Below are 23,279 nucleotides of genomic sequence, written 5' to 3'. Positions count from 1 at the left end.
AAACAATCCACTACGCGCTTCGCTTCATAGACGTGTTGTTCTTATTTAGGTATATAATCGACAGTATGTGTATGATAGCAGATACCTGGAAGTAATGTTTCTGTACATTTCAAGAAAACGTTTTCACTTCACGATCGACTTCTCCTAACCCGTCGGTGCACCAACGGGGTCTGAGAAGTTGATCGCGAAGGGAAAACTGAGCCTCAAGAAGATTTGCGACTTGAAGAATGTGGCTCAATTAATTGTTTGCAGGGCGTACTAGGCTTAATAATGTTAATGAAGGCAAATAGCTCCCCACCAGCGCATATGAAATCCGTGTATTCGCGTCATGACGCTTCTTGGACTTAGCTTTATTAGAATTGTGAGCTTCATTGTGTGTGCTACTGGCCCGCTCGAAGAAAATATAAGTTCTATGAAGGGTAGGATAAAGGTACCGGATGTAATATAGGTAATTAGGAATTATAATCAACCGAAGCTTTTATTGCAAAATGTAAAACAAAGGTACGAAAAGCGCTTCTCGCTCAAGGTGAACCAGCATAGCGGTCGGCGGCCACCACACATTTGCGATCGCTTTACCTTCATAAAGAACGAAGTCACTAGTGATAAGTTGTTTTGGGGCGCTTAGGGGTGCTTACTGCACAGGCGTTATTCAAGAAATACTCCTCCGAGCTGCTCAGAATGCTACAAATCAACAAACAGCCTGTGCAACATGAAGGGTTAGTTGTCAGATTTATACTTCGTATTCCCTCGCCAGCAAACGGGGTGTGTTGGACGAGTGGACTGAAGCACTGGGTTACAATATTCTAGTCCATTATAGTTGGGTGTAGTGCGTTGCAGTAAGCAGATTTGAATCCCGGGCGTGATTTGTCTTTTTTGTTGATACCGACAATTGTCTTTTTACCGGGTTAACCATTTTGCGCCGCAACCTTCATTGCTCCACGAGCGAGACGGCAGACTGCGTGCAGACAGACACCGAGGCGCCGGAAAGTTCTCGTTGGCGTGGTGTTGACATAAGCACCGACAGTTTGCAGACACAGTGAAGAACAATGTTACAAGAATGAGCTGTTACGAATCAGCCGACTGGCGGCCTGGTGCGAACGCGCCTCTTATGACACAGGGAAGAGCCAAGCAAGTTTCGAAGGTAGAGTTGAATCGTCTTTCAGTTGGGCGTCTCCGACGACGCAGAGGGAGTTCAGCCAACCACTGTGCACGCCTAGGCAAGTGGAAGGAACGATACTAAGCGGTACTGGCAGGCTTATCTGACCCATTCTGTAGCCGACAACACGGCAGAAGTGCAGTATTCTGATTCCTGAGATATCAAAAATGCGCGACCAACGATAACGTCAGATGCGAAGTACGTTGTTGCACGGAACCGAACCGAAAACAATTTGAAGGGCTCTCCAAAAACGAACCACAAGAAATACATTCAGACACGTATGCTTGTTCAAACCACAAGAAATATACATTCAGACACGTATGCTTGTTGCCAATAGTAGTAAAGTTTTTCCGACAAAAAGAAACGTTTACACAAAGCAAGCGCGTATGCATGAAGTTTCAAATTTCTACATCGTCCAATGACACCGACAGAACAGTTAACGTCATTTCGTGTCACTGCTGTTAGCTTCTGCGGCAGCCGTGGATGTCTCGTGGTATTTTTGCCTCTTTCAGACGTTATAAATTTAATACTGCTTCAGCGACTGGATAAATGATGAAAATAATGTTTTTTGATCCCGTCTATGCAATGCAAACAAAAATAGAAGTTTGACAAAATTAACTCCAGTGTTCCTTTAAACATTTTCGCGTAATTCAGCCTGCAGCACTGTAGCTCATAGGGCTACAATAATAGATTGTTTTCATCGACCTATAAGCTATGAAGTACGTCGCACACTGATATTGTATACACTACCAGGTATCATCCTTCTTGTCAACTATGCCTAAATGTATTCCTGAACGATCAAAAGCTAGCCAACACAGCTTTAAATATTTTATCGCATAAAACACCTGGGCAACATTACTGATATTTTGGTTTCCAACGATATTGGCTGGTGAATTGGCCTTTTTTGGCGCCTTCGCTCTTTTGTCTTTTGTTGAATGGCGCTGCCGGTTGACGTAATAAGAATAGGGAATATGTACTTTAAATGGCTTTTTTATGTGCAGGAACTACAAGAAGCTTTTAGGAACGAGTCGCAGAAGAGACAGTGTGGAGACCTGCTGCTGTCCGTCCCTGTCTCAGCCACGCAGTCGTACATAGACAATGGCTACGACATAGCAAACATATCAAAGTAAGCTATTTTAAGTGTAGGGTTTAAAAAAATTCCGAGGCTGGCATATGTGCACAAGTCTCGTCACTTAAACACACAGTTCCCTCCGTTTAGAAGAAGTATATTCGTAAAGAAAGCTGAAAGTACAAATGAACCTTTATTTTAGATTTTATTGTTAAACTCGTTATTCAATATAACAAATTGGTTTGTCAGAAAATGGGGCGCTTGTTCAGTCGCAAGTTCGCCCAACATTTATACATTTCACCATCCTTGCTCAAGCGCATGGTAAACTGCTCCCTGTTCCAAAATAGGGACAGGCATTATTTTTGGAGACTTCGTTACAACAGGCTTGAAACAAAAACGTGCCATCCGTCCAAAACTTATCAAGATTTATATTTTGTTAACTTTCTAGAAGGGTTTCAGCAGGGGTAAAGATTGCGGTTCCGCAAGTAATTGGCGCACGGGAATTATTTTTTCACAAAACGAAGGTAGCGCTTTGGATCTTATGGTATTTGTGACAATGCCATGGTTTCTTTTCACCTTAGCCATGTAGTCTGCTTCAAATGGTAGCTGCTGATAGCAAACATCATCCCTTAGAGGGAAGTATGCAAGTTGCAAGAGAAGAAAAACAATTTACCACATCTACGTGTCTTGACAGTAAAAACTTCGCACTTTCCTTTTATCTGAGGCGAAAAAAACTGCACTGTGTTATTTGTCTTACTTTTTTTTTCAGCTTGCTTACGAAGAATGATTTCAAAAATACGCGGTCTCCGCGCAGGGTGGGGTATTGAATCTTATTGTAGAGGACTTTTTTTGTTTCATTGCGTCCCAATATCTTCTTTTTTCCCTTGGTGGATTTAAGACCATGTGGTTTTCTGTCGAAACAAATGTAGGCTCACTGCAAGACTAGGTTTACCTTCTTCATGCAACAAAATAAACGAAAACTAGTTTGTTCCCGAAGGCGGTCAGCCAATTTTGTGTAGGAACCTGATTTCGGCTGGCTGTGTGAAGTGAAGCCTCACTTCTTTATGATTGTGATGTAAAAAAGCCTGCTTTCTCTCGAAATATCTGCGTTCATACTGTGCAGGAACGACTCAAGGGGATGCCGGGGGGGGGGGGGTTAGTTCTTTAGCACAAATCTCCCTAACAACCAGTAAAAAGTGAAAACCTCACAACGGCAGTCATTGGATGTGACCTCTGCCTGATTGTTACAGAGAATCTTTACCTCTAACCCCCGCATGTATTCCCTGTATGCGTGCATGATACCCAGGATACCCCTGCAGGATCCTGCAGTATGCCAACAGAGTACCCCTGCCGGCTGCCCAGTGGGGTATGCTGGGACGCTAAATGTCCGAATGAAAGCAGCTGATAGGGGGGAGGAGAGGGGTTATGCGGCTTATGTTCTTAGCTGGGAAACGGTCCGTGAACAAGACTGACGGCTGCGGATTGGGATACCCTTGATGGCTTACAGGAGTATCGAAGGACAAGAATGACGGCTGCAAGTGGAGAGGGGAGACATAAAGAAGAATGAGGGGTTGGCGCTTCAGCAGACACCGGGTAGGGAAGCGGAGGCTAAGTGTGGCGTCGGAGATGCCGGAGATGCGGCAACAGCGGTTGCGGCAAGAGCATTGCGGATTCGTGGACCGCAGCGGCACATTGTGGCTGGTATCTGTCCTTAATCAACGTGGCGGCCCCCAGGGATTTCTTTATAGCGCAGACAATGAATGAAATATGTCGTCTAAATTTCCGCGTCGCTTTGTTTATTTTCGCGTCACTCTGTCAACATAACGAGCGATAGGAAACCAGAGAACGACGGAATATAGCGACAGAGCGTAAAGAGAGCAGCCCTCGATAGTGTACAGAACTGTCCCCGCAACGCTGGAGATGTTCCCAGGGAGACGACAGGTGAAAGCACGGCTCGGCTGCTGCTTCTGTCTCGACGTCTTTTGGAACTTCGCCCACCGCCGGTACACGTTGTACAATCGAGTCTGCAGCCAGTGAAAAGGGCCAAAAACGGCAAAAGAACACTATTTTTTTCAACAAAGAAAAACCTTTTTTAATTGCGAGTATGCCTTATGGCATGAAGCCTACACTACATGTATAAATGAACTGCCGTTTCGCGGAGAAACGCAAGGATGGAGCGGTCGTGGGTTCCGCATACCCACCATGGAGGTCAGGTGGTCTGCCAGGGTGGGTGACTGTCCGTCGAAGATGTCACGTTCTCGCCTCTTCCAATGAAGAGCACGTCCACAGCAGGTGTTCTGTATCAGCATCTTTGGCAGGATCCGCGCACAGGGGGCAGTTCTGTGTGAACGGGGCATGGTAACGTGGCGGTCTCACCCGCGTCACAGCGGGAGAGAAGGCTACACTTACACGAAGTCTTCGCAGGGAGACCTCCTCCGAGCGAACCAGTCTACTTGAGAGGTCCGTTACAAGGGGTGAGATTACAGCACGTGTGACGCGAAGGAGATGATCTTTCTGCTGGAGAAATTGTTCTCGGGGATGGATTATTAGTAATGGCAATGCTCGTGGAACGAACGTATGGTTGCAGGAACGATCCTCCGCAAATGTGCGAGGGGACAGCCTAGCTGTGTATGCCTCGGTCTCCACCTATCGCGTGCGTGCGGTAAACCGGCGTAGGGCGCAAACTTTTCGCACCCAAGACCTAGTGTTTTGCTTGTGTTTACTTCTTGAAGGACGCCTGATGTGACGTTTCGACCGGGGTTTCTTCATGTCCAGCCTGAAGAGATTCCGAAAGGCGCGGTCACACTAGGCCGACTCGACGGCGACGACGACGCGAAGGGCGACGCGGACGAGTCGCCAAACCATCGGCCAACTGCCGAGTTGCCCGACCGCGCTGTCATACTACGCCGACGGCGACACAAATACGTCGGCAGATGGAAAGTCCGCGTAGTGTGACTGGCTCGCCGACCGAAGACGCCAACAAAACCGGTCGCCCGACCAGTCGCCCGACGCGTCGTCGGTAATTGATCGAGAAGCGAAAACTGCTCCCCGACAACATTCGTGCCGCAATGAATGCGGCTCTATTTTGATAGTTTCTGGAAAGTAATAAACTCAGTAAGGTCCATGAAGCCAATGCAACTCAACACTAGCGCTAATGCAATCCGTAATTCGGCTTTCGACGCTTCGGCCGTGCTCTTCGACGACGCCGCTACCCCGGAGCTGCAAACTGCACATTGTGTGCGATCGGCCCACCTGTAGAAAATAAAAAGTCAGTTTAGTGCAGAAGAACCGTTAAGTAGTGCAATTTGGGTAATAAGAGATCAATATCGACCAAGGTTTTTAACGTAAAACCAAAGTACGGCAAGAACTATCCCCGCAGTGGGAACTCGCAGTCGCAGCCGGGCACACATATTTTTGCGAGCGCTTTCGCGAAGCAGCGGAGTTGATGGTGATAAGCTATTTTGGGGGCTTCGGGAAACCTTGGTGTGCAAGTGCTATTTAAGAAATTTCGGTTTACCAGCCAGGAATTTTGTAAACCAGCTAGTAAACACCGACGTATGACACGGAAGGATGGACCTCCATCTAGTACTCACGCTAATTCGCGGCGGGTCGGTGTTTGTGCGGTGGCGCAGTGGTCTCGCGCGTTGCGCCCGCGCGCTCAACGTCGCGGGTTCAATTCCTGGCAGGGTCAGTTTTTTTAGCGGTTTTTAAGGGGCATGGTTTGCTTATCCAATTTGTGAATCATTTTCTGCGTTATTTTGAGAAGCAACCACCTTTATAACGGCAAATTTCCTTCGAAACAGCGAGTGGCGTCTGGAGCCACAACAATTAATTTCCCTTTTCTTGCACCGTGCTTCTCGAAAATGCGGTACCATGGTGCAATGTAAGGCCTCCTCTAGTAGAGGAGGTTAAATTTCCGCTGACCTACGCACTAAGTTGTATATATATTTTACGTGCTACCGAGGTCTTTTCGTCGGGGGTTCATTTATACCATCCGTATTATTACTGCCGCGGCAGCAGCGAACACAGCTCTTTTTTCTTCTTTGTCCGTGACCTAACACGAAGTTGATGAGTACATGCAGTACAAGCAGCGCACACGCCAGTATGCAAGAACGGCTTCAGTCGCGCAGCGGCGACACGATACTCCAAGTTTGACTAGAGAAAGAAAGAGATCCCCGGCGGAGAGGCGAGACGGCGGAGTGGGTCGTCGCGCGGTCGTCGGCGTGGTGTGACAAGCGCGTCGGCCGACATCGCGCAGACACCGACGCCCCGCAAATTTTTCGCGACGCAGACGGTTGGCTGACGGAAGGCGTCGGCGCGGTGTGACATGGCCGCCGACAGCTCACCGACACGGTGTTGGCCGACCAAATCGGCCGGTGGTCGGGATAGTGTGACTGCGCCTTTCCGAAGAGACATTTTGGCGGGTGTCGGTCACGCCTAGTCAAACGTACATCACCGGTTTCCCATTCATTTGTCATGCGTGCGCGGGGTTGGTGGTGGTGCACGCGCAAACAGGCTTCATGCGCTCACTGATGACGCGCCCGTTGTGCTGGTGGCAAATTTCAATGTTAATGTCTCATGGACCGATACGACCTGACTGCGGTCCTCTGTGGTCAAGCCGTTTTGGTTGGTGTGCTGGAAGGCAAGCGTAACATGTTTGTACGCTAGAATAAAGCTCTAGCCCTTCCACGTTTCATCCCGATGATTAGCTAGGAAGCATGCTCAATTCAAATTATGAACAAATGCGTGTTATCTTATGCACTCAGACTACGCTCAGCCTGCCTGGTCCCCATCTATGAAAGAGTGGAAAAGCACGGTTTTTTTTTTCAAGACCGTGGCTTGGCACACGTTCAGGGTCGTAATAAATATGGATAGAGGAATAGAAGTCCTACAACAGAACCCTGCAACACTGCCGGTAACCGCTTTCACTCTTTCATTCCTTCTAGAAGACGTTTATCGCCACCAAAGAGCGGCAAAGCGCGACTTGCGCGTAGCAGCACACACGTCTTCCAGTTACCTCTCTTTTTGTTGCGGTTTATTAAATCGCCATCAAATGCGTTTATTTCTGCAACTGAAAGGAAGCCGGCCCATTCCTATTGTCTCGATATGGCAAGCGCATAAAGAATGCCCACGCAGAGCAAAACCCCGACCATCTCCACTATTGTGATACCTGGGCACGGGCGAAGCATGCAGTGTTGCACCGGTGTTTCCAACAGCAAAATCGCTGATAATGGGCAAGAGTCAATCACAGAAAAGAGCGTTTCTGAAGCCAACGCACACCATTGCCTCTCTCTTGCCACACTGCGCGTGCTTATTGGGCGCCGGGGAAGCGCCAGTGGGAGGAGCAATCACGCGCTTGCTGAGGCAGTGGCGCCCTCTTTTGCGTTGAACCGGATCTAAGCAATTAAATGAGGGTCAGACTGGCCGGACATTAGCATGCTGCGGACACGACGCAGCATGCTAACAAGTATGCTTTACAGGAGAAAACCTGGCGTATGAAACCGATTTCGAGACGTATTTTAACAAATTTCTGTTATTAACGCAATTAAATCTTAATTATTCCTCTATTTTAAATGAGTTGAAATTATGTCGGTTTATTGTGACTGGTTTTATCTGTTATACACTTGTTTTTCGACCATCGTTTGAGAACTTGAATTACCGTGACGACAGGAGACGGCGACGACAGGAGATGCCGACAGCCCGAGCCCCTAAGGTGATTATTCCTTAAAAGAAAAAAAATATTTTGATCGGGTCTCTAAGTTATCCGATGAGCGTAGAGCAATGATGTTTGGCCGGATATTTTGTGCCCCCATAACCTAAGTACTGGATCCGCTTGTCCACTACATTCTGAAAACATTCCAGATGTTGAAAAAAATTGTATATAGAAAGAATTGCACAGGCCCCTTAAAGGGCCATGAAGACAAAACACAAGTTTGGTTCATTCAAACGATTACATCGTTAGAATCAAACTGACACCACTCTTAACGTAAACTTCGCTCAAATAAGCTATATAATTAGGAAAAAATGGAATGGCCATGCGACCAACTAGCTCGTTTCCCGCAACAGAACCTATGACGATATACGAGCCAGCTCTGCGACTGGCGAAGGCCGGCAAAAGCAAACGCAAACTAGGCAGAGGTTATAAACTTGTCTAACGAGCTATGTGCGCTTCAATTTAGGGCACATTCTTTTTAAAGCAGTAAGAATGGTGGGGTAAGTTCCGAAAGCACACGTAACCATAGAAGTACCGATGCGTACTGCTGTTGGTACTGTGCGCACTATGCTTGGTTTAACTGCACACTACTGCGAGGCTTTGGGGTCGTCTCAGACGACACTGGCCGATTGACGCAAGCAACGGTATCTTACGCGACCATATTTGTCGAGCGAGCACCATGTTTCACGAAACGATTATTTTCTACCTGAACAAAAACCAGCCAGGTTTAAATACGGTAATAAAAACAATAGCAGAAAACGGCTTGCCGCGGTATAATGGCGCCATCTAGGTTCACTAACGGTAAACTAGGCTTCGAAATCGGCTGCACATCGGTCGGTTCCTTTGATGTCATTGCAGACCACGAAAACACGATTTAACGGGCAAATAAAAAAATTAACATAAATTGAATAATTTGTCAGTGAATAAAGCATCGTCTGCGTCCGGGCAAGCGCTGGGGGCCCTATAAAACACGTAATCTTTTGAATAAAACAAACTTGTATTTTGTCTACATGGCCCCTTTAAAGAGACTCATTTTGTCAAACGAGGGTTGAAGATGATTCGCTTCGAGAATCTTTGCGCAGCTTGCGTCACTTGAGCAACCTTCGAACGGAGCTCTCCTAGCCTTCTCTTTAGTGCGTACCAGACTTTTCGAGGGAGAGAGACAGAGATAGAAAGAAATGGAGAGAGAAAACGTTTTTTGAGGTTTAGATGCAGCTAGAAGCGGATTCTTGTTCTAGGAAGCCATGTGTCTATCGCACCGCCGTATGCCGGATCACCAAAAATGCTTGAACCACGGATGCTATTCCAGAAATACCAAGACTTAGCAGAACTCGGGAGACACGAGCTCTAGCGATACCCACGTAACATGAGGATAATATTTCGAGGCGGGGTTCAAGCGCTTTAAAAATGGGATTCATGCTATTAGTTGAATATTAAGGCGACGTATCTGATCCAGGGCCCCGCGCTCGAACGAGGCTCTTCTATAGACGTGGCGCATTTTTCAGTGCTTTCTCTCGCTCCACTGCTGCACTGGTGGCTACTGGGGGCAACATAATTCAAGAACTTTACTCTAACGCACTTTTCTTTTATTAACGTGTATTTTACTACGAAGTTCAGTTATTTTGATTTCAGGAGTTTCTTATAAGCTTTTAGCTTGAAAGTTATCGTCCTAAGAAGCAGTTTCTGCCCATTTCTGCCGTCGGTGGCAGACAGTGTAATCCCGTGCCTAAGGCCGCCCGGCAAACACAGGCGATGGAAACGCGCCACATTCGCTACTAGGTGCTGCGCTATCGAGAACCTCCGTCCGCTTTTCGCTGCCTGTTTTGGTTGGGCGATGTTTGTGTAACCGCTGTGGCGCTCCAGGCGAAAGCATGGCGATACTTGGTAACAACTTCATTACTGATGAATTGTACTCGCGTGTTTTTATTGCTTTCATTTCGCTGTCTTTCGGCATTAATTAGTTCGACCATCTTATTTTCTGATATACGGGGCTTGCGCCATTTCCTTCTCTTTCGTTTTGTAGTGAAATACACCAGCAAGAAGACGGGCACACACCACAGCCTCCCTAGAATCGGCGCTCTGCACGGCTGGTGTGTACCTGTCCTTCTCACGTGGCATCACGTTCACGTGTGACGCGGTATGCACTATTCTACAACTTTTATTTTCCCAATTCATAGTGTTGTGAATTTTGACACCAGGACCCATTAGCTCTTCAAAGCTCCCAGTTGCGGGCAAATCGCCCAAGTAGGCATGTGCTACGAAGAAAAGAATAGCATCCACCACAAGTTTTGAAATTTCTTTGCTTTATTTCCCCGTGCTCCTCTCCGCTCTTGTACGACGAAGCTGCCTACAGTCGTTGGTTTTTTCATTAAAGTCAAATCCCCTCATACACCTCTGTTCCTTCGCTTTTGTTTTGCTATCGCTCACTCTCCTTCTGGCGTCACGCTGTCAGTCTAGGTCTCAATGCTCCCCTTCGCAAGCTTTACATGCTCTGCTGACTGCCAGACGACAAAGACGCTGGGCAAAACCCGAGGAAATGCGTGGAGATCATCTCCGATAATATAGATACGCGCCGTTGATTGTATACTATCCTTCTAGAAACCTTTTCACAAGAATGGTGCGACACGAAACGCCACAAGCGAAACTGTCTTTTACGCTGGAGATATGTGAAACGCACGGTCATGCAACGCCTCGTTCGAAACAGCTTTGAGAGCAGACGATACGCCAGCCACACGATCCGGCTGTAGACGGATAGACGCACGGCAGAACCTGCGGAAGCCATGTCTGGCGAACCACCTAAAAATACGAAAACCATGCCTGCAGTAATCTTATGGCGCACATACCGGCAGACTGTCGGCTGGTAACGGCCGCTGGTGCGGTCGCTACCAACGCTTCCGTAGATGGTGCCCGTCGCGTAAAACCACATTGCACATAAGACTTGCTTCTCGTCGATCATGAAGCGAAAGCCCCCTCAAAGTCGTCCCAAATGGGTCCGTCTCCAGGAGACAGCACAGCCAATGCCCAAGGTTTTTGGAGTAACGAAAACGAGCTCGAAATCCTACGCTAAGGAAAAAGGTCTTCCGGGATAGTTTTATTGCTGCTACGGCGCAACAGTGAACACTGAACCATGGCGCAGCCACCGCCATAACTATCCTCACGAGTTCAACTCGGCCGTGCAACATCAGTCCCGAGTTTCGTCCGAGTTTTCGGATCACTCAAACACACCCAGCACGCTCGTGGGCGCGGCGTAACGACCCCCGCCCCACTCAAACATGGCGGCAACTTTGCCGGTGCGGTAGCGTCGCAGCAACGAAGTAACTCGCATTTTATGCTCGAGCAACGAAGCTCAGCCGCAAAAAATGAACGAAGTCCCCAGGCCACGTTCTGTCAAATGCTGCCACAGTCGCGGCGATGTTCAATCCGAACGAAGAGTTCGCTCTAAGCCGTACCATAGGAGCGGCCAAGAGCAGATTTTCTCCTGCCAGCCGTCTTCATACACAGTAAAACACAATCGACGACAGATGACATGTCTTCAACATCTAAAATGAACTCGTCAATGTTCACACACGCTCGTGACACGCTGAATTGGGGCGATTTCTGATACTACGCCCGCCGTCCGCACGTAAACAGTCAGCCACATTTGACAGAGTCGGGAGAAGGCCGCCTTCCAATCGCTACAGAGAACTTTTCCGCTAACTTGGTTTCGGCTTGCGCTTCGCTGCACTGGAGCCACCCTCATATCGCGTTGCCAATACAGTTCAGTTCATATGAATAGTCGCTAGAACAACATAAAGTCTGGGCGAAAAAGGAAGTGGTAAATCGTCGCCTCTTCATCTGTTTTTCTAATATATCGTAATTGTTTTAAGTTTGCTTTGCAATTGCGCCACTCCCCTTGGGGAACAGCAGCATTTTCAATTTTTGTTTGTATTTTGATTTGACTGTCGTTTTAAAATACGAAATGTTTTTTTTCTAATTTGAGTGATAATTGAACTCATCGAACCGGTTCGCGAACCGGTACAAGCTCCAGAACCGGAACAGAACAGGAACGAAATGATTTCACCTGAACCAGAACCCCAACCGAACCAGTTTTTTTCGCTTCGACACACTGATATTTATATAAATATATACATATATATATGAAATATATATATGTATATATATATATATATATATATATATATATATATATATATATATATATATATATATATATATATATATATATATATATATATATAGACCGAGATAATGTTGGCAGTCAAGAAAACCTCGGAAAGCAAAGGGGAGGATGTGGAAGGTCATTAAAACAGATAAAGAATTTGGAAAGAAAGAAAGTGGAGTTTTTTCTCCACTTTCTTTCTTTCCAAATTTTTTATCTGTTTCAATGACCTACCACATTCTCCACTTTCTTTCTTTCCAAATTCTTTATCTGTTTCAATGACCTACCGCATCCTCCCCTTTGCTTTCCAAGGTTTTCTTGACTGCCAACATTATCTCTGTCTTATTGCAACGAGCCCCTCATAATCCTATTCTGATTCGCTACATGCATAGCGAGGGCCTCTGCTATGACAGTCTTGGTGCCATAGGGAGCTTAAGAGGGTTCAACGCTGGTCGACCACTCTCGACATCTCGTACACACTCGAGTCACGGCCCTAGGGTTAAAAAGAAGGTCCCCTTCAACCCGAGAAGTTGGAGTGGCGCTGGCTACCACCCCCAAGCATAGGAAAAAATTACATTGACATAAATACCCCAGAAACTGGAGGGGAAAATCACCCCGCCGGTAGCGTAGTGGTTATCGCACCAGACCGGTATTCTGGATTTGGTGGGTTCGGTTCCCACCTGGCGGGTATTTTTTCTCCACTTTCTTTCTTTCTTTCTTTCCAAATTCTTTATCTGTGTCAATGACCTACCACATCCTCACCTTTGCTTTCCGACGTTTTCTTGACTGCCAACTCTTATTTGTGTTATATATATATATATATATATATATATATATATATATATATATATATATATATATATATATATATATATATATATATATATATATATACAAAATAAATGTACAATCTTCGGAGCCTTTATTTCAACATTTCGACCTGAGTCAGGTCTTCTTCCTTAACCAGACCTGACTCAAGGTGAAACGCAGACGCAGTGCTGGCGTTCGAGCCTCGGGGACCCACTTCGATCTCTTCTTTATCAGACCACAGACCACGCAACAGCATAGTGATGACAATGGTGCTGTTGCGGATTATGCTAAAGATGGTCACCAATTATGAAGGGGGAGTGAGAAGAGGTCCCGCCTTCATTTATAGAGGAGGACCGAGAGGTTAGCAGAAGGCGAAGAGTGACGGAGACGGGTGAGCCATGGCGCCGGTGGTGGTCCTGCGTGGCAGAGTCCGAGTTCGGCGCCATGGCTCCGAACTCGGCTCCATGGCTCCATGGCTTGGGCGCCATGGCGTCTCCTTACTACGTGGCCCTGGCGCGGAGTAAGGATACGCAGACGCACTGCTGGCGTTCGATCCTCAGGGGCCAACTTCGTTCTCTTCTTTCTCAGCCCCCACAACAGCCTACCGATGACGATGGTGCTGTTGCGGATGCCGCTACAGATGGCCTCCTGTAGCAGCATCAACGCAGCGAAGATGACGAAGCACCACTGTGGGGCTCACTGCGCGAGCCTCGTTGCGCGAGCAGTAAGTGCTCCAGGGAATTGTGAGCGTTCGGCCAGTCATAGCTGCCGCTGGCCCGTCAGCTGGTGACGTGTTCCTAATATATGTGTTCTGTGGCTTGGCGTTTTTACTTCCTCGTGTTGCCACAGAATTGGGTCACCACTTTTGTAGGCTGGGCTGGCTGTTGCATAAGGAGGCGGGCCGCCCGCGCCCACAAATTCTGCACGGCGCCTGTGGCCGACGGGCCAGGGTCGTGGAGTAAAGAGACGCAGACGCAGTGCTGACGTTCGAGCCTCGGGGGCCAACTTCGTTCTCTTCTTTTTTGGACCACGCAACCGCATAGCGATGACAATGGTGCTGTTGCGGATGCTGTTACAAGGTCTTCCTGACGGCTACATCCCCTTACTAGGAGGATGTAGTAGCTCAAGGTAAGAATTTGGAAAATAAGAAAGTGGAGAAAAAATTCCCGCCAGATGGAATCCGAACCCACGACCTTTTCTCCAGTTTTATTTTCCTAATTCTTTATCTTGAGCTACTACATCCTCACCTTTGCTTTCCGAGGTCTTCTTGACTGCCAATTCTTATTTCTGTCTTATTTTCAACGAGCCCCTCATTTCCTATTCTGATTCGCTACATGCATAGCGAGGGCTTCTTTTCTGGCAGTCTTGGTGCCATAGGAAGCTTAAGAGGGTTCAACGCTGGTCAACCCCTCTCGACATGTCGTAAACGCTCGAGGCACGGCCCGGGGGTTAAAAAGAAGGTCCCCTTCACCCCGAGTAGTCCGAGTGGCGCTGGCTACCACCCCAAGCGCAGGAAACAAAAACACCTGAACATAAATACCCCAGAAAGTGGAGGCTAAAGTAGCCCCGCCGGTAGCGTAGTGGTGATCGCACCAGACCGGTATTCTGGAGGTCGGGGGTTCGGATCCCACCTGGCGGGCATTTCTTCTGCACTTTCTTATTTTCCAAATTCTTTACCTTGAGCTACTACATCCTCCCCTTTGCTTTCCGAGGTCTTCTTGACTGCAAATTCTTATTTCTGTGTTATTTTCAACGAGCCCCTCATTTCCTATTCTGATTCGCTACATGAATAGCGAGGACCTTTGTTCTGGCAGTCTTGGTGCCATAGGGAGCTTAAGAGGGTTCAACGCTGGTCAACCACTCTCGACATGTCGTAGACACTCGAGTCACGGCCCGGGGGTTAAAAAGAAGGTCCCCTTCACCCCGAGTAGTCCGAGTGGCGCTGGCTACCACCCCAAGCGCAGGAAACAAAAACACCTGAACATAAATACCCCAGAAAGTGGAGGCCAAAGTAGCCCCGCCGGTAGCGTAGTGGGTATCGCACCAGACCGGTATTCTGGAGGTCGTGGATTCGGATCCCACCTGGCGGGCATTTTTTCTCCACTTTCTTATTTTCCAAATTCTTTATCTTGAGCTACTACATCCTCCCCTTTGCTTTCCGAGGTCTTCTTGACTGCCAATTCTTATTTCTGTCTTATTTTCAACGAGCCCCTCATTTCCTATATATATATATATATATATATATATATATATATATATATATATATATATATATATATATATTGTTACGTAGCGGCAGGACACAGATGAGACGAACGATGGAATGGGGTGGAAGGATCTATTTACAGTATATACAAGCAGCCATGGCCGAGTCTAGTCAGTCTGCAGGCGCCCTCTTCCACGTCGTCTTCGATGCCGAGCTATACCGCCATGGGGCATTGTCCACTGGTCCCGTGACAATATATACACACACAGATATATATATATATATATATATATATATATATAAATGAGGGGCCCGGTGAATTAAGACAGAATAAGGGTTCGCAGTCAAGAAAACCTCGGAAAGCAAAGGGGGAATGCGGTAGGTCACAGAAACAGATATGAAGAATTTTTTTAGTCAGAAAGAAAGTGGTGAAAAAATGCCCGCCGGGTGGGATCCGGGTGGGATATATATATATATATATATATATATATATATATATATATATATATATATATATATATATATATATATATATATACATATACATATATATATAGAATAAGGGTTGGAAGTCAAGAAAACCTCAGAAAGCAAAGGGGGGAACGCGGTATGTCATAGAAACAGATGAAGAATTTTTTTTGAGACAGAAAGAAAGTGGTGAAAAAATGCTCGCCGGGTCATCGCACCAGACCGGTACTCTGGAGGTCGTGGGTTCCGATCCTACCCGGCGGGCATTTTGTCACCACTTTCTTTCTGTCTCAAAAAATTCATCTGTTTCTATGACCTACCGCTTCCTCCCCTTTTCTTTCCGAGGTTGTCTTGACTGCCAACCCTTATTTCTGTCTTAATTCAAAGAACCCCTCATTTCCCATTCTGATTCAACATATATATATAATGTATATATATATATATATATATATATATATATATATATATATATATATATATATATATATATATATATATATATATATATATATATATATATACATATATATATATATATATATATATATATATATATATAAGAATATAAGAGAAGAAAAACTTCGAACAAGGTAAAAGCACGATTGTGCCCTACGTTTCAGCAAAGAGAACTTGCTTTCCTCAGCAAGTTCTCTTTGCTGAAACGTAGGCCACAATCGTGCTTTTACCTTGTTCGAAGTTGTTCTTCTCTTTTGTTCTCTACCATCTTCAAAGTTGTACTTCTCCCTATATTTAAATATATATATATATATATATTTATATATATGTATATATATATATATATATATATATATATATATATATATATATTTATATTTATATATATATATTTATATATATATACTATATATTCTTCACTCTCTCCGTGGCCACCTCTTTGGGCACCCGACAACCTACCCCATGCCCACTACTGTCCTACATTCAGGTCCCACTAACGCCGCATTGGACGACCCCTTCACCACCATACCCTCAGCAAGGTTACTAGAAGCACGATACCTGGCCGGGATCGCATCACCAACAAGCTCCCTCAAAATCTCGACCACGAGGCCCAAGAACCTATACTGGATCTCCTTAGCCACCACTGGCAAGCGGGCACGCTCCCTCCTCAATGGCGCCACGCCGACATTACTCTAATTCCCAAACCCAATAAGCCGATTGCACCCATTAACCTACGTCCCATATCGCTCCCGTCATGTCTCGGAAAGATGCTGGAGCATATGGTACACGCAAGACTCACTGCCCATCTGGAAAATAATGACTTTTTTCCGCACCCCATGTTTGGCTTCCGTAACCACCTTTCCACACAATACGTTCTTCAGCTAAAAGAACAGGTCATAGACAACCTCAGCAAAATTCATCCCAGCGCAATCCTAGCTTTAGATGTACGTGGTGCCTTTGACAACGTCACCCATGAAGCCATCCTCAATGGGCTGAACACCACACGCTGTGGTCAACGCACCTTCGACTATGTACGGGCATTTCTAGCCGACCGAACTGCCACAATCCCACTACGATCATTGATCTCGTCAATGTTCTCCGCACCCCCCAAGAGAACCCCACAAGGTTCTGTTATCTCCCCTTATTGTTCAATATCGCCCCTTTATATCTGCCTAAGCAGCTTTCCGGAATCACTAACCTTCACGATGCTCTCTACGCGGGTGATCTTACTTTCTGGATCACCAAAGGATCATCCGGCACCCAACAATCCGCTTTACAACAAGGGGTGACACCATCCTCAACTACCTCGCACCACGTGGTCTCCCCTGTCACCATTCAAACTCAGCCCTCCTCGTCCTACGTGCACGTACCCGTGGAAGACCCCCCGAACCGGCACCGGACCCTCAGGTCATGATTCACCAGGAATCCTTCCCACAAGTGAAGACATTACGAATCCTGGGAGTAAGCTTCCACGCAGATGGATCTGGAAGAGAACTACTACCCCAACTACACTTCACTATATCGCAACTCGCCCACCTCATCCGTCGTAGAAGAATGCACAAACACGGTCTTAAAGAACAAGACACGTGTCAACTTGTGCAAACTTTACTGCTCAGCAGGCTTACATATGGCACTGCCTATGTCAAACGCCGACCTAAAAAACACTCCAAATTGGATGCTCTCATCCGTCGAGCCTGCAATATGGCCCTGGGACTACCGGCTTTCACTTCCACCAACAAGCTCCTTCAACTTGGGCTACATATTTCGCTCTCCGAACTTATAGAAGCCCAACGAACGAGCCAACTCTCTCGCCTTACGCTCACCCCCCACACGCCGAATAGCCCTCCGGAATTTAGGCCGTCCTACACCAGAACCCTATGAAGCAATCTGCGTTCTCTTCTCCCCTCCTCTTGCCTCTCCACGTACCCCAGCCCTCCTTTACTGTGATCCTTCCTCCCCCCTCGGCACACAACTTCCACCATCAAAGTCGCCCCAATCCCACGACATATGCATCCCGAGTACAACAAAGGACGTCGCAACGCTCGTGTTCGCTAGCTACATAAGAAGTACTCATCGGACAACGACACCCGCTACCCCGACATCGATCACTCACCTTCCCACTCAACCGTAGCGGTCACCGACACCAACGGCACAATATACACTGCGGCCACTTACCGCCACCTATCCCCATCAGCAGCGGAAGCTACAGCAATAGCCCTAGCAAGGCATACAGCAACGTGCGACTATTTCACGATTATCACCGACTCGCAGCAAGCCTGTCGAAGATACCTCTTTGGAAGAATTCCTCTACCTGTCCTCAAGGTTCTACAAGCCGTAGCATCACGCCCTAACGTAACCATCGTCTGGACCCAGGTCATGCCTCCCTCCCCGGGAACGAAGCAGCCCACGCTGCGGTCCGCGAACTCCACTACCGGGCACTCCCGACGAGGCCAGGCGACTTGGACACCCTGACTGACACGATACACCCACTACCAGCCACCTACTCCGATATCTTAGCGCACTATCACCATACCCGCCGAGAATACCCTCCCCCCCCTCCCCCCCCCCTCCCCCCCCCCCCCCCTGCACTCACAAACGAAGAATCCCGCATCTGGCGACGTCTCCAAACAAATACATTCTATAACGGCACCATCCTGTCTCATATCTCCCCTGCCGTTACACCTGCAACTCTCCCGACTGCCACACACAACCCCCCACCTCGTATTCTTCTGCCCTCACCACCCGTCCTCACTCCCAGCACCTACTCCCGAGCACTGGGAATGCGCGCTGACCAGCTCGGACCTGCAGGACCAGCAAAAACTGATCCAGCGGGCCACCCGAGCAACGACAGCACGCGGCTACCTGGACTAAGGCGGCCGCCCATCTGCTTTAAATATGTAAAATAAACGTTTGTTCCTCCTCCTTTTGTACCCCTAAGTTGATCCATTGCTCCCACCCTCCTCTCAAAACATATTTTACTCTGCGCTTTTTGAACTTCAAACGAAGACCAGCACATATCTCCCTACACCACTTCGTTACTTATTTTTCCATGCGCTCCTAGAGCCAAACCGGCTACCGCTCTCTGGTTCACTTCACGGCCTGCTAGAGCGTCTGATTTCAAGCAGAGTACTGCATTCGCAAATTTTAGACCCGGAACCATTACTTCTTTCCACATTCCTCTCACTGCTTCATATTTGTTATACCCCCACAGAGCACAATGCTTCATTATAGGTGCGTTTCACTTTTCCTTACATTTAAGTTGCCCATCGTGAGTTCACAAGTAGTTATACCCTTCGTTTATCCACACTCCCAAATATTAATATTCCTTGTGTCTGGGTAATTCGCCTTGCTGGATAGACAGTGCGTCAGTGCTAGTGTCATTGAAAACCATTATTCCCGATTTTTCTGCCCTAAAATTGAACCCGAGGTCGGTGCTTTCCTGACCGCTAATATTTATGAGCTGTTGCATGTCGGTCTAGTTATCAGCTAAAAGAACAATGTAGTCTGCGTATCACATTCCAAGCAATACGCTGTTGTACCACTTAACCTTGAAGCATATGCGTTAGGTTGAACCCTACTCGACTTTCTTTAGGTTTCTTTTCTAACCCTGCCATGTAAAGCATGAACAGTATTGGGCTCAAAGGGCATCGCTGTTTCAGTACGCGATAGATGTTGACTTGCTGGGCGCATTTCCGTCCTCCCCATGTAAGGTGCACTCTATTGTCTTTATAGGTTGCTATAAGAAACTGTATTAACTCGTCATCTAATCCCTGGAGATTCAGCATTCCCCACAGCAGTTCTCTGTTTACGTAGTCATATGCCCCTTTAACGTCTAAGAACGTAATACATAATGGTCTATTCTACGCTTTCCAATGCATTGAGTTATCACGATCAAATTATCATTCAATCGCCTGTCTTGTCTAAATCCATTCTGCTGTCCCCAAGGATTTCATTTTCTTCCTTGCATGCCTAAATATCGGAGTGCCTGTGGGGATAGGTGCCCCCTGGCGAAATTTTCAATAGCCGTTTTCGAATCGGAGATCGAAATTGTGGGAGTCGATAGGTGTGTTAAAGGGACACTGAAGTGATATGTAAACATTGCGGGATTACTAGCGCAAATTGTAGTCCGGAGTCCCCAGGCCATGTTTCGACCACTCTAGGCGCGTTTACGCGATTTTATTTAGTAGAAAAACTAATTCGAAAATGCTGTCCTCCTCTCTTTACGCTCGCCCATTTTCTGTGGCGTTTTCGTGTGACGTCAGGAGGGGATGAGCTGGCAATTGGCTGCGCCACGGCTGCGCTACTGCACGGCTCCCCGGCCGACAGAGTCAGTCGGCCCAGCGTTTCGTCCGCCGGCCGCCGGCGGGTCGTCGCAATCAAGGCGGTTAAAAAAAAATTGCTTGGTCGCAATTCGTTCGCTTAGTTGAAACGAAGCCAGGACACGTTTGTGAATGGAAGAATGTGCCTTTCTTTACTTGGTTTGTTTGTACACTGTATCTAGCTCCAAGTCAAGGTCGCTTCACACAAGCGCTGCACAAGCGCACATGCGACGCTTCGCTGACTGGTACGCCAGTAGGAAAATATAAGGCCTCTTGAAGGCGGGAGAAGAGTCAGCGAAGTCAATATAGGTACTAAGGAAATAAAATCAACTGATATTTTTACCGTACAGCGTAAAACTAGGGCGCGGGAAGCACTTTTTTGCGCTGGGCGAACAAGCACAGCGGTCAGCAGCACGACTACGCATCTGCGAACGCTTTTCCGTCTACGAAATGCAATTGCTAGACGTGTGCTACTGTGGAAACTCGGGCGACGCTTACTGCATGATCGCAGTACAACAAATAGTCACCTAACCTGCTTGAAATGCCAAAACTAAATAAAAGTGTAAACCGGTTGTACAATATATACCCTATATTAGCAAGGCCTTTGCGTCCCGCGCCGTGGCTCAGTGGTCTGGGGCGCTAGGTATGTCACCACAAATGTTTTGCAAGTCACGAGTTCGAATCCCCGCGGGTACGTGCTTTTTTTTTTGTAAGTTAACTTTTTTTGTTTTCCGCCGATGTTTTCTATATTGAGTTCACCTTTTTTTGGGGCGCAACGTTCATGGCTACACGAACTAGTTCACAAAACGCGCGCAGGCTGGCACTGGCGCGCTAGCGAGTTCTCGTTGGCGTGCTGTTGCCATAAGCACCGACTGCTTGCAGGCAGTGGGCACAGGCCAGAATGAACAGACCCTTGGCCTGGTGCGAACACGCTTTTTACGATTCCAAATATGGGGGAAAAGCGCATGACATTTGGGCGTCTGCGGGTACGCGGAGGGCGTTCATGCACTGCGCAGGTCTCGGCTAGTGAATGCTACAACTACACGCCGTCCTGGGAGGCTTATCTTGTGCATTTTACAGCCGACAACATGGCAGAAGCGCGGTACGATGATTACTGTGATATTGAGAATGCCCATCCAACAACGCCATTGGTTATATTTTACAGAACCGAAACCGAAACCTAAACTTGTGTGATTGCTAACCTTGGGCATCGTCCAATCACGGCGCCCCTCCTCCCAACGTCACAGCCTTAGTTGGTGCGGCCGCCGCAAACCGCGCATGGTAGTTTTTCTTCTTTCGCGCTTTGTAAAATAATTACCGATTGTCAACCGGATAATCGATGAAAAGTGTGCTAATTTGAGCCAGTCTACGCAGTGCAAGCAAAAACGGGAGCTTGACAAATTCACTTCAGTGTCCCTTTAAAGCAAGTTCTATTGCCGCCTCCTCCTGCGTTGTAGGGGTGGTGTTACGGAACGAAAGGGGGTCAGTGATGCGCATATATATATATATATATATATATATATATATATATATATATATATATATATATATATATATATATATATATCATTGACTGCCCGAATCTGCATCATGGTGGCGGTAGTTTACCGTGTCCTCATAAAAAAATGCCTGGTCTAATGTGGAGTCGCTTTGTAAGCGCGCGTACCCTTCGCTTCTGCCGGTCCATGTGGTAAGCTTGGTTCAGATCAGTTCTTTATTTGTCAGTGGTTCCTGAGAAGGCCTCCTGGGCTCAAAGCTGTTGTACACAGCTTGGCGAAGTCCAAAAGAAGCCACTACAAGGCAAAAACGGCGGAGCCGCAGAAAAAAAAATAGCACTGCATACAACTAAACAACAAAACCTAACAGTGGTAGCTTCGAAAGCAGGTTTTCATACACAGCTATGGCAACGAAAACTAAGCAACAAACGTAGTTGTACAAATACTACCAGCTCCTAAGAAACAAAAGGCAACACACAAATATGTATCAGTAACAAAAAAACCATAGTGCACAAGCTACGAACTCGAGCAGCAGCAACTTACAGGTTTACAAAATATTGTCACTCTCAAAATTGAGCCGTTTAGAAGGAATAGAAGAAAGGGACTTGGAGGCACATTGCATGGAAGAGGGCGAACAAAGGACATTAGCGTCGATATTCTCACTAGCGGATTAGCGGAACTCGTAAGCCAATTGTGCCAAGAATTTGCCGTCCAGTAGAAGTGCCCCATCGCAACTGCAGCTGGCCTGTGCTATGGGCATCGTCCATGGCACACGTGGAGGCACGTCGAGGCACCTGCGAGGTTGTGGATCCCCAAGATCTCAAGTCGGGCAGTGAAAGTATACAAGGGGAACTGAAATGTGGCATTGTAGACTTTCCTGATACGACAATTAATTTTCTTAAGTTCAGCGAAAGTGACCTGAAGGAAGGGGAGTGAGCATGTGATGCGACTTATCACAAAAGCTCGCATTAGTTGCACACTGTCTTCCTCCTTAAGCACGCTGTTCGAAGCAGTTATGCGTCAAATTAGGCCGATTGTTTGGTTCTCATACTTAGTGTTATCAGGAAAATAAACTGTGAACAATATTGTCTTCCTGGTAGTGAAGGCGCTGTTCTGAACTTCAATCACGTTGCAGCAGTATCCATGGGGGACCTAGTGAATCAATCATTTACATTGACTTCATATCATTGTCATCCTACGTCTGTGCAACAATCTTTTATTCTAATCTACCCTGTGGAGTCATTGTAACTTAGTCATTATTATTTTTAGATGTAGTAGACCCATTGCTTCTGCCTAGGCCCTGATGTCACATACAGTCAAACCCGTTTATAGCGAACTGCAATATGCACCGCGATTAGTTCGATATATCCAATAGTTCGATATAGCCGAAACCGCCTATAACGAGCTTATTGTTACGAGTTCGCAAC

At 46.9% G+C, this 23,279-nt stretch overlaps 1 protein-coding gene across 1 annotated transcript in view; it reads left to right on the top strand.

Annotated features, from left to right (window-relative positions):
- Positions 1–23,279, top strand: part of LOC144167750 (chitinase-3-like protein 1) — an 82,791-nt gene that overhangs the window by 19,882 nt on the left and 39,630 nt on the right. Inside the window, exon 5 of the mRNA XM_077696934.1 lies at positions 2,158–2,282. Within this exon, the coding sequence (XP_077553060.1) occupies positions 2,158–2,282 (125 nt within the window). The remainder of the gene's footprint in view (positions 1–2,157; positions 2,283–23,279) is intronic.

The sequence above is a fragment of the Haemaphysalis longicornis genome, unplaced genomic scaffold (assembly GCF_048455015.1).
Source record: "Haemaphysalis longicornis isolate Haplotype H1 unplaced genomic scaffold, Haemaphysalis longicornis Haplotype H1 scaffold_2, whole genome shotgun sequence".
In the NCBI taxonomy this organism is placed as follows: Eukaryota; Metazoa; Arthropoda; class Arachnida; order Ixodida; family Ixodidae; genus Haemaphysalis; species Haemaphysalis longicornis.
This window is presented reverse-complemented; position numbering and strand designations above follow the sequence as displayed.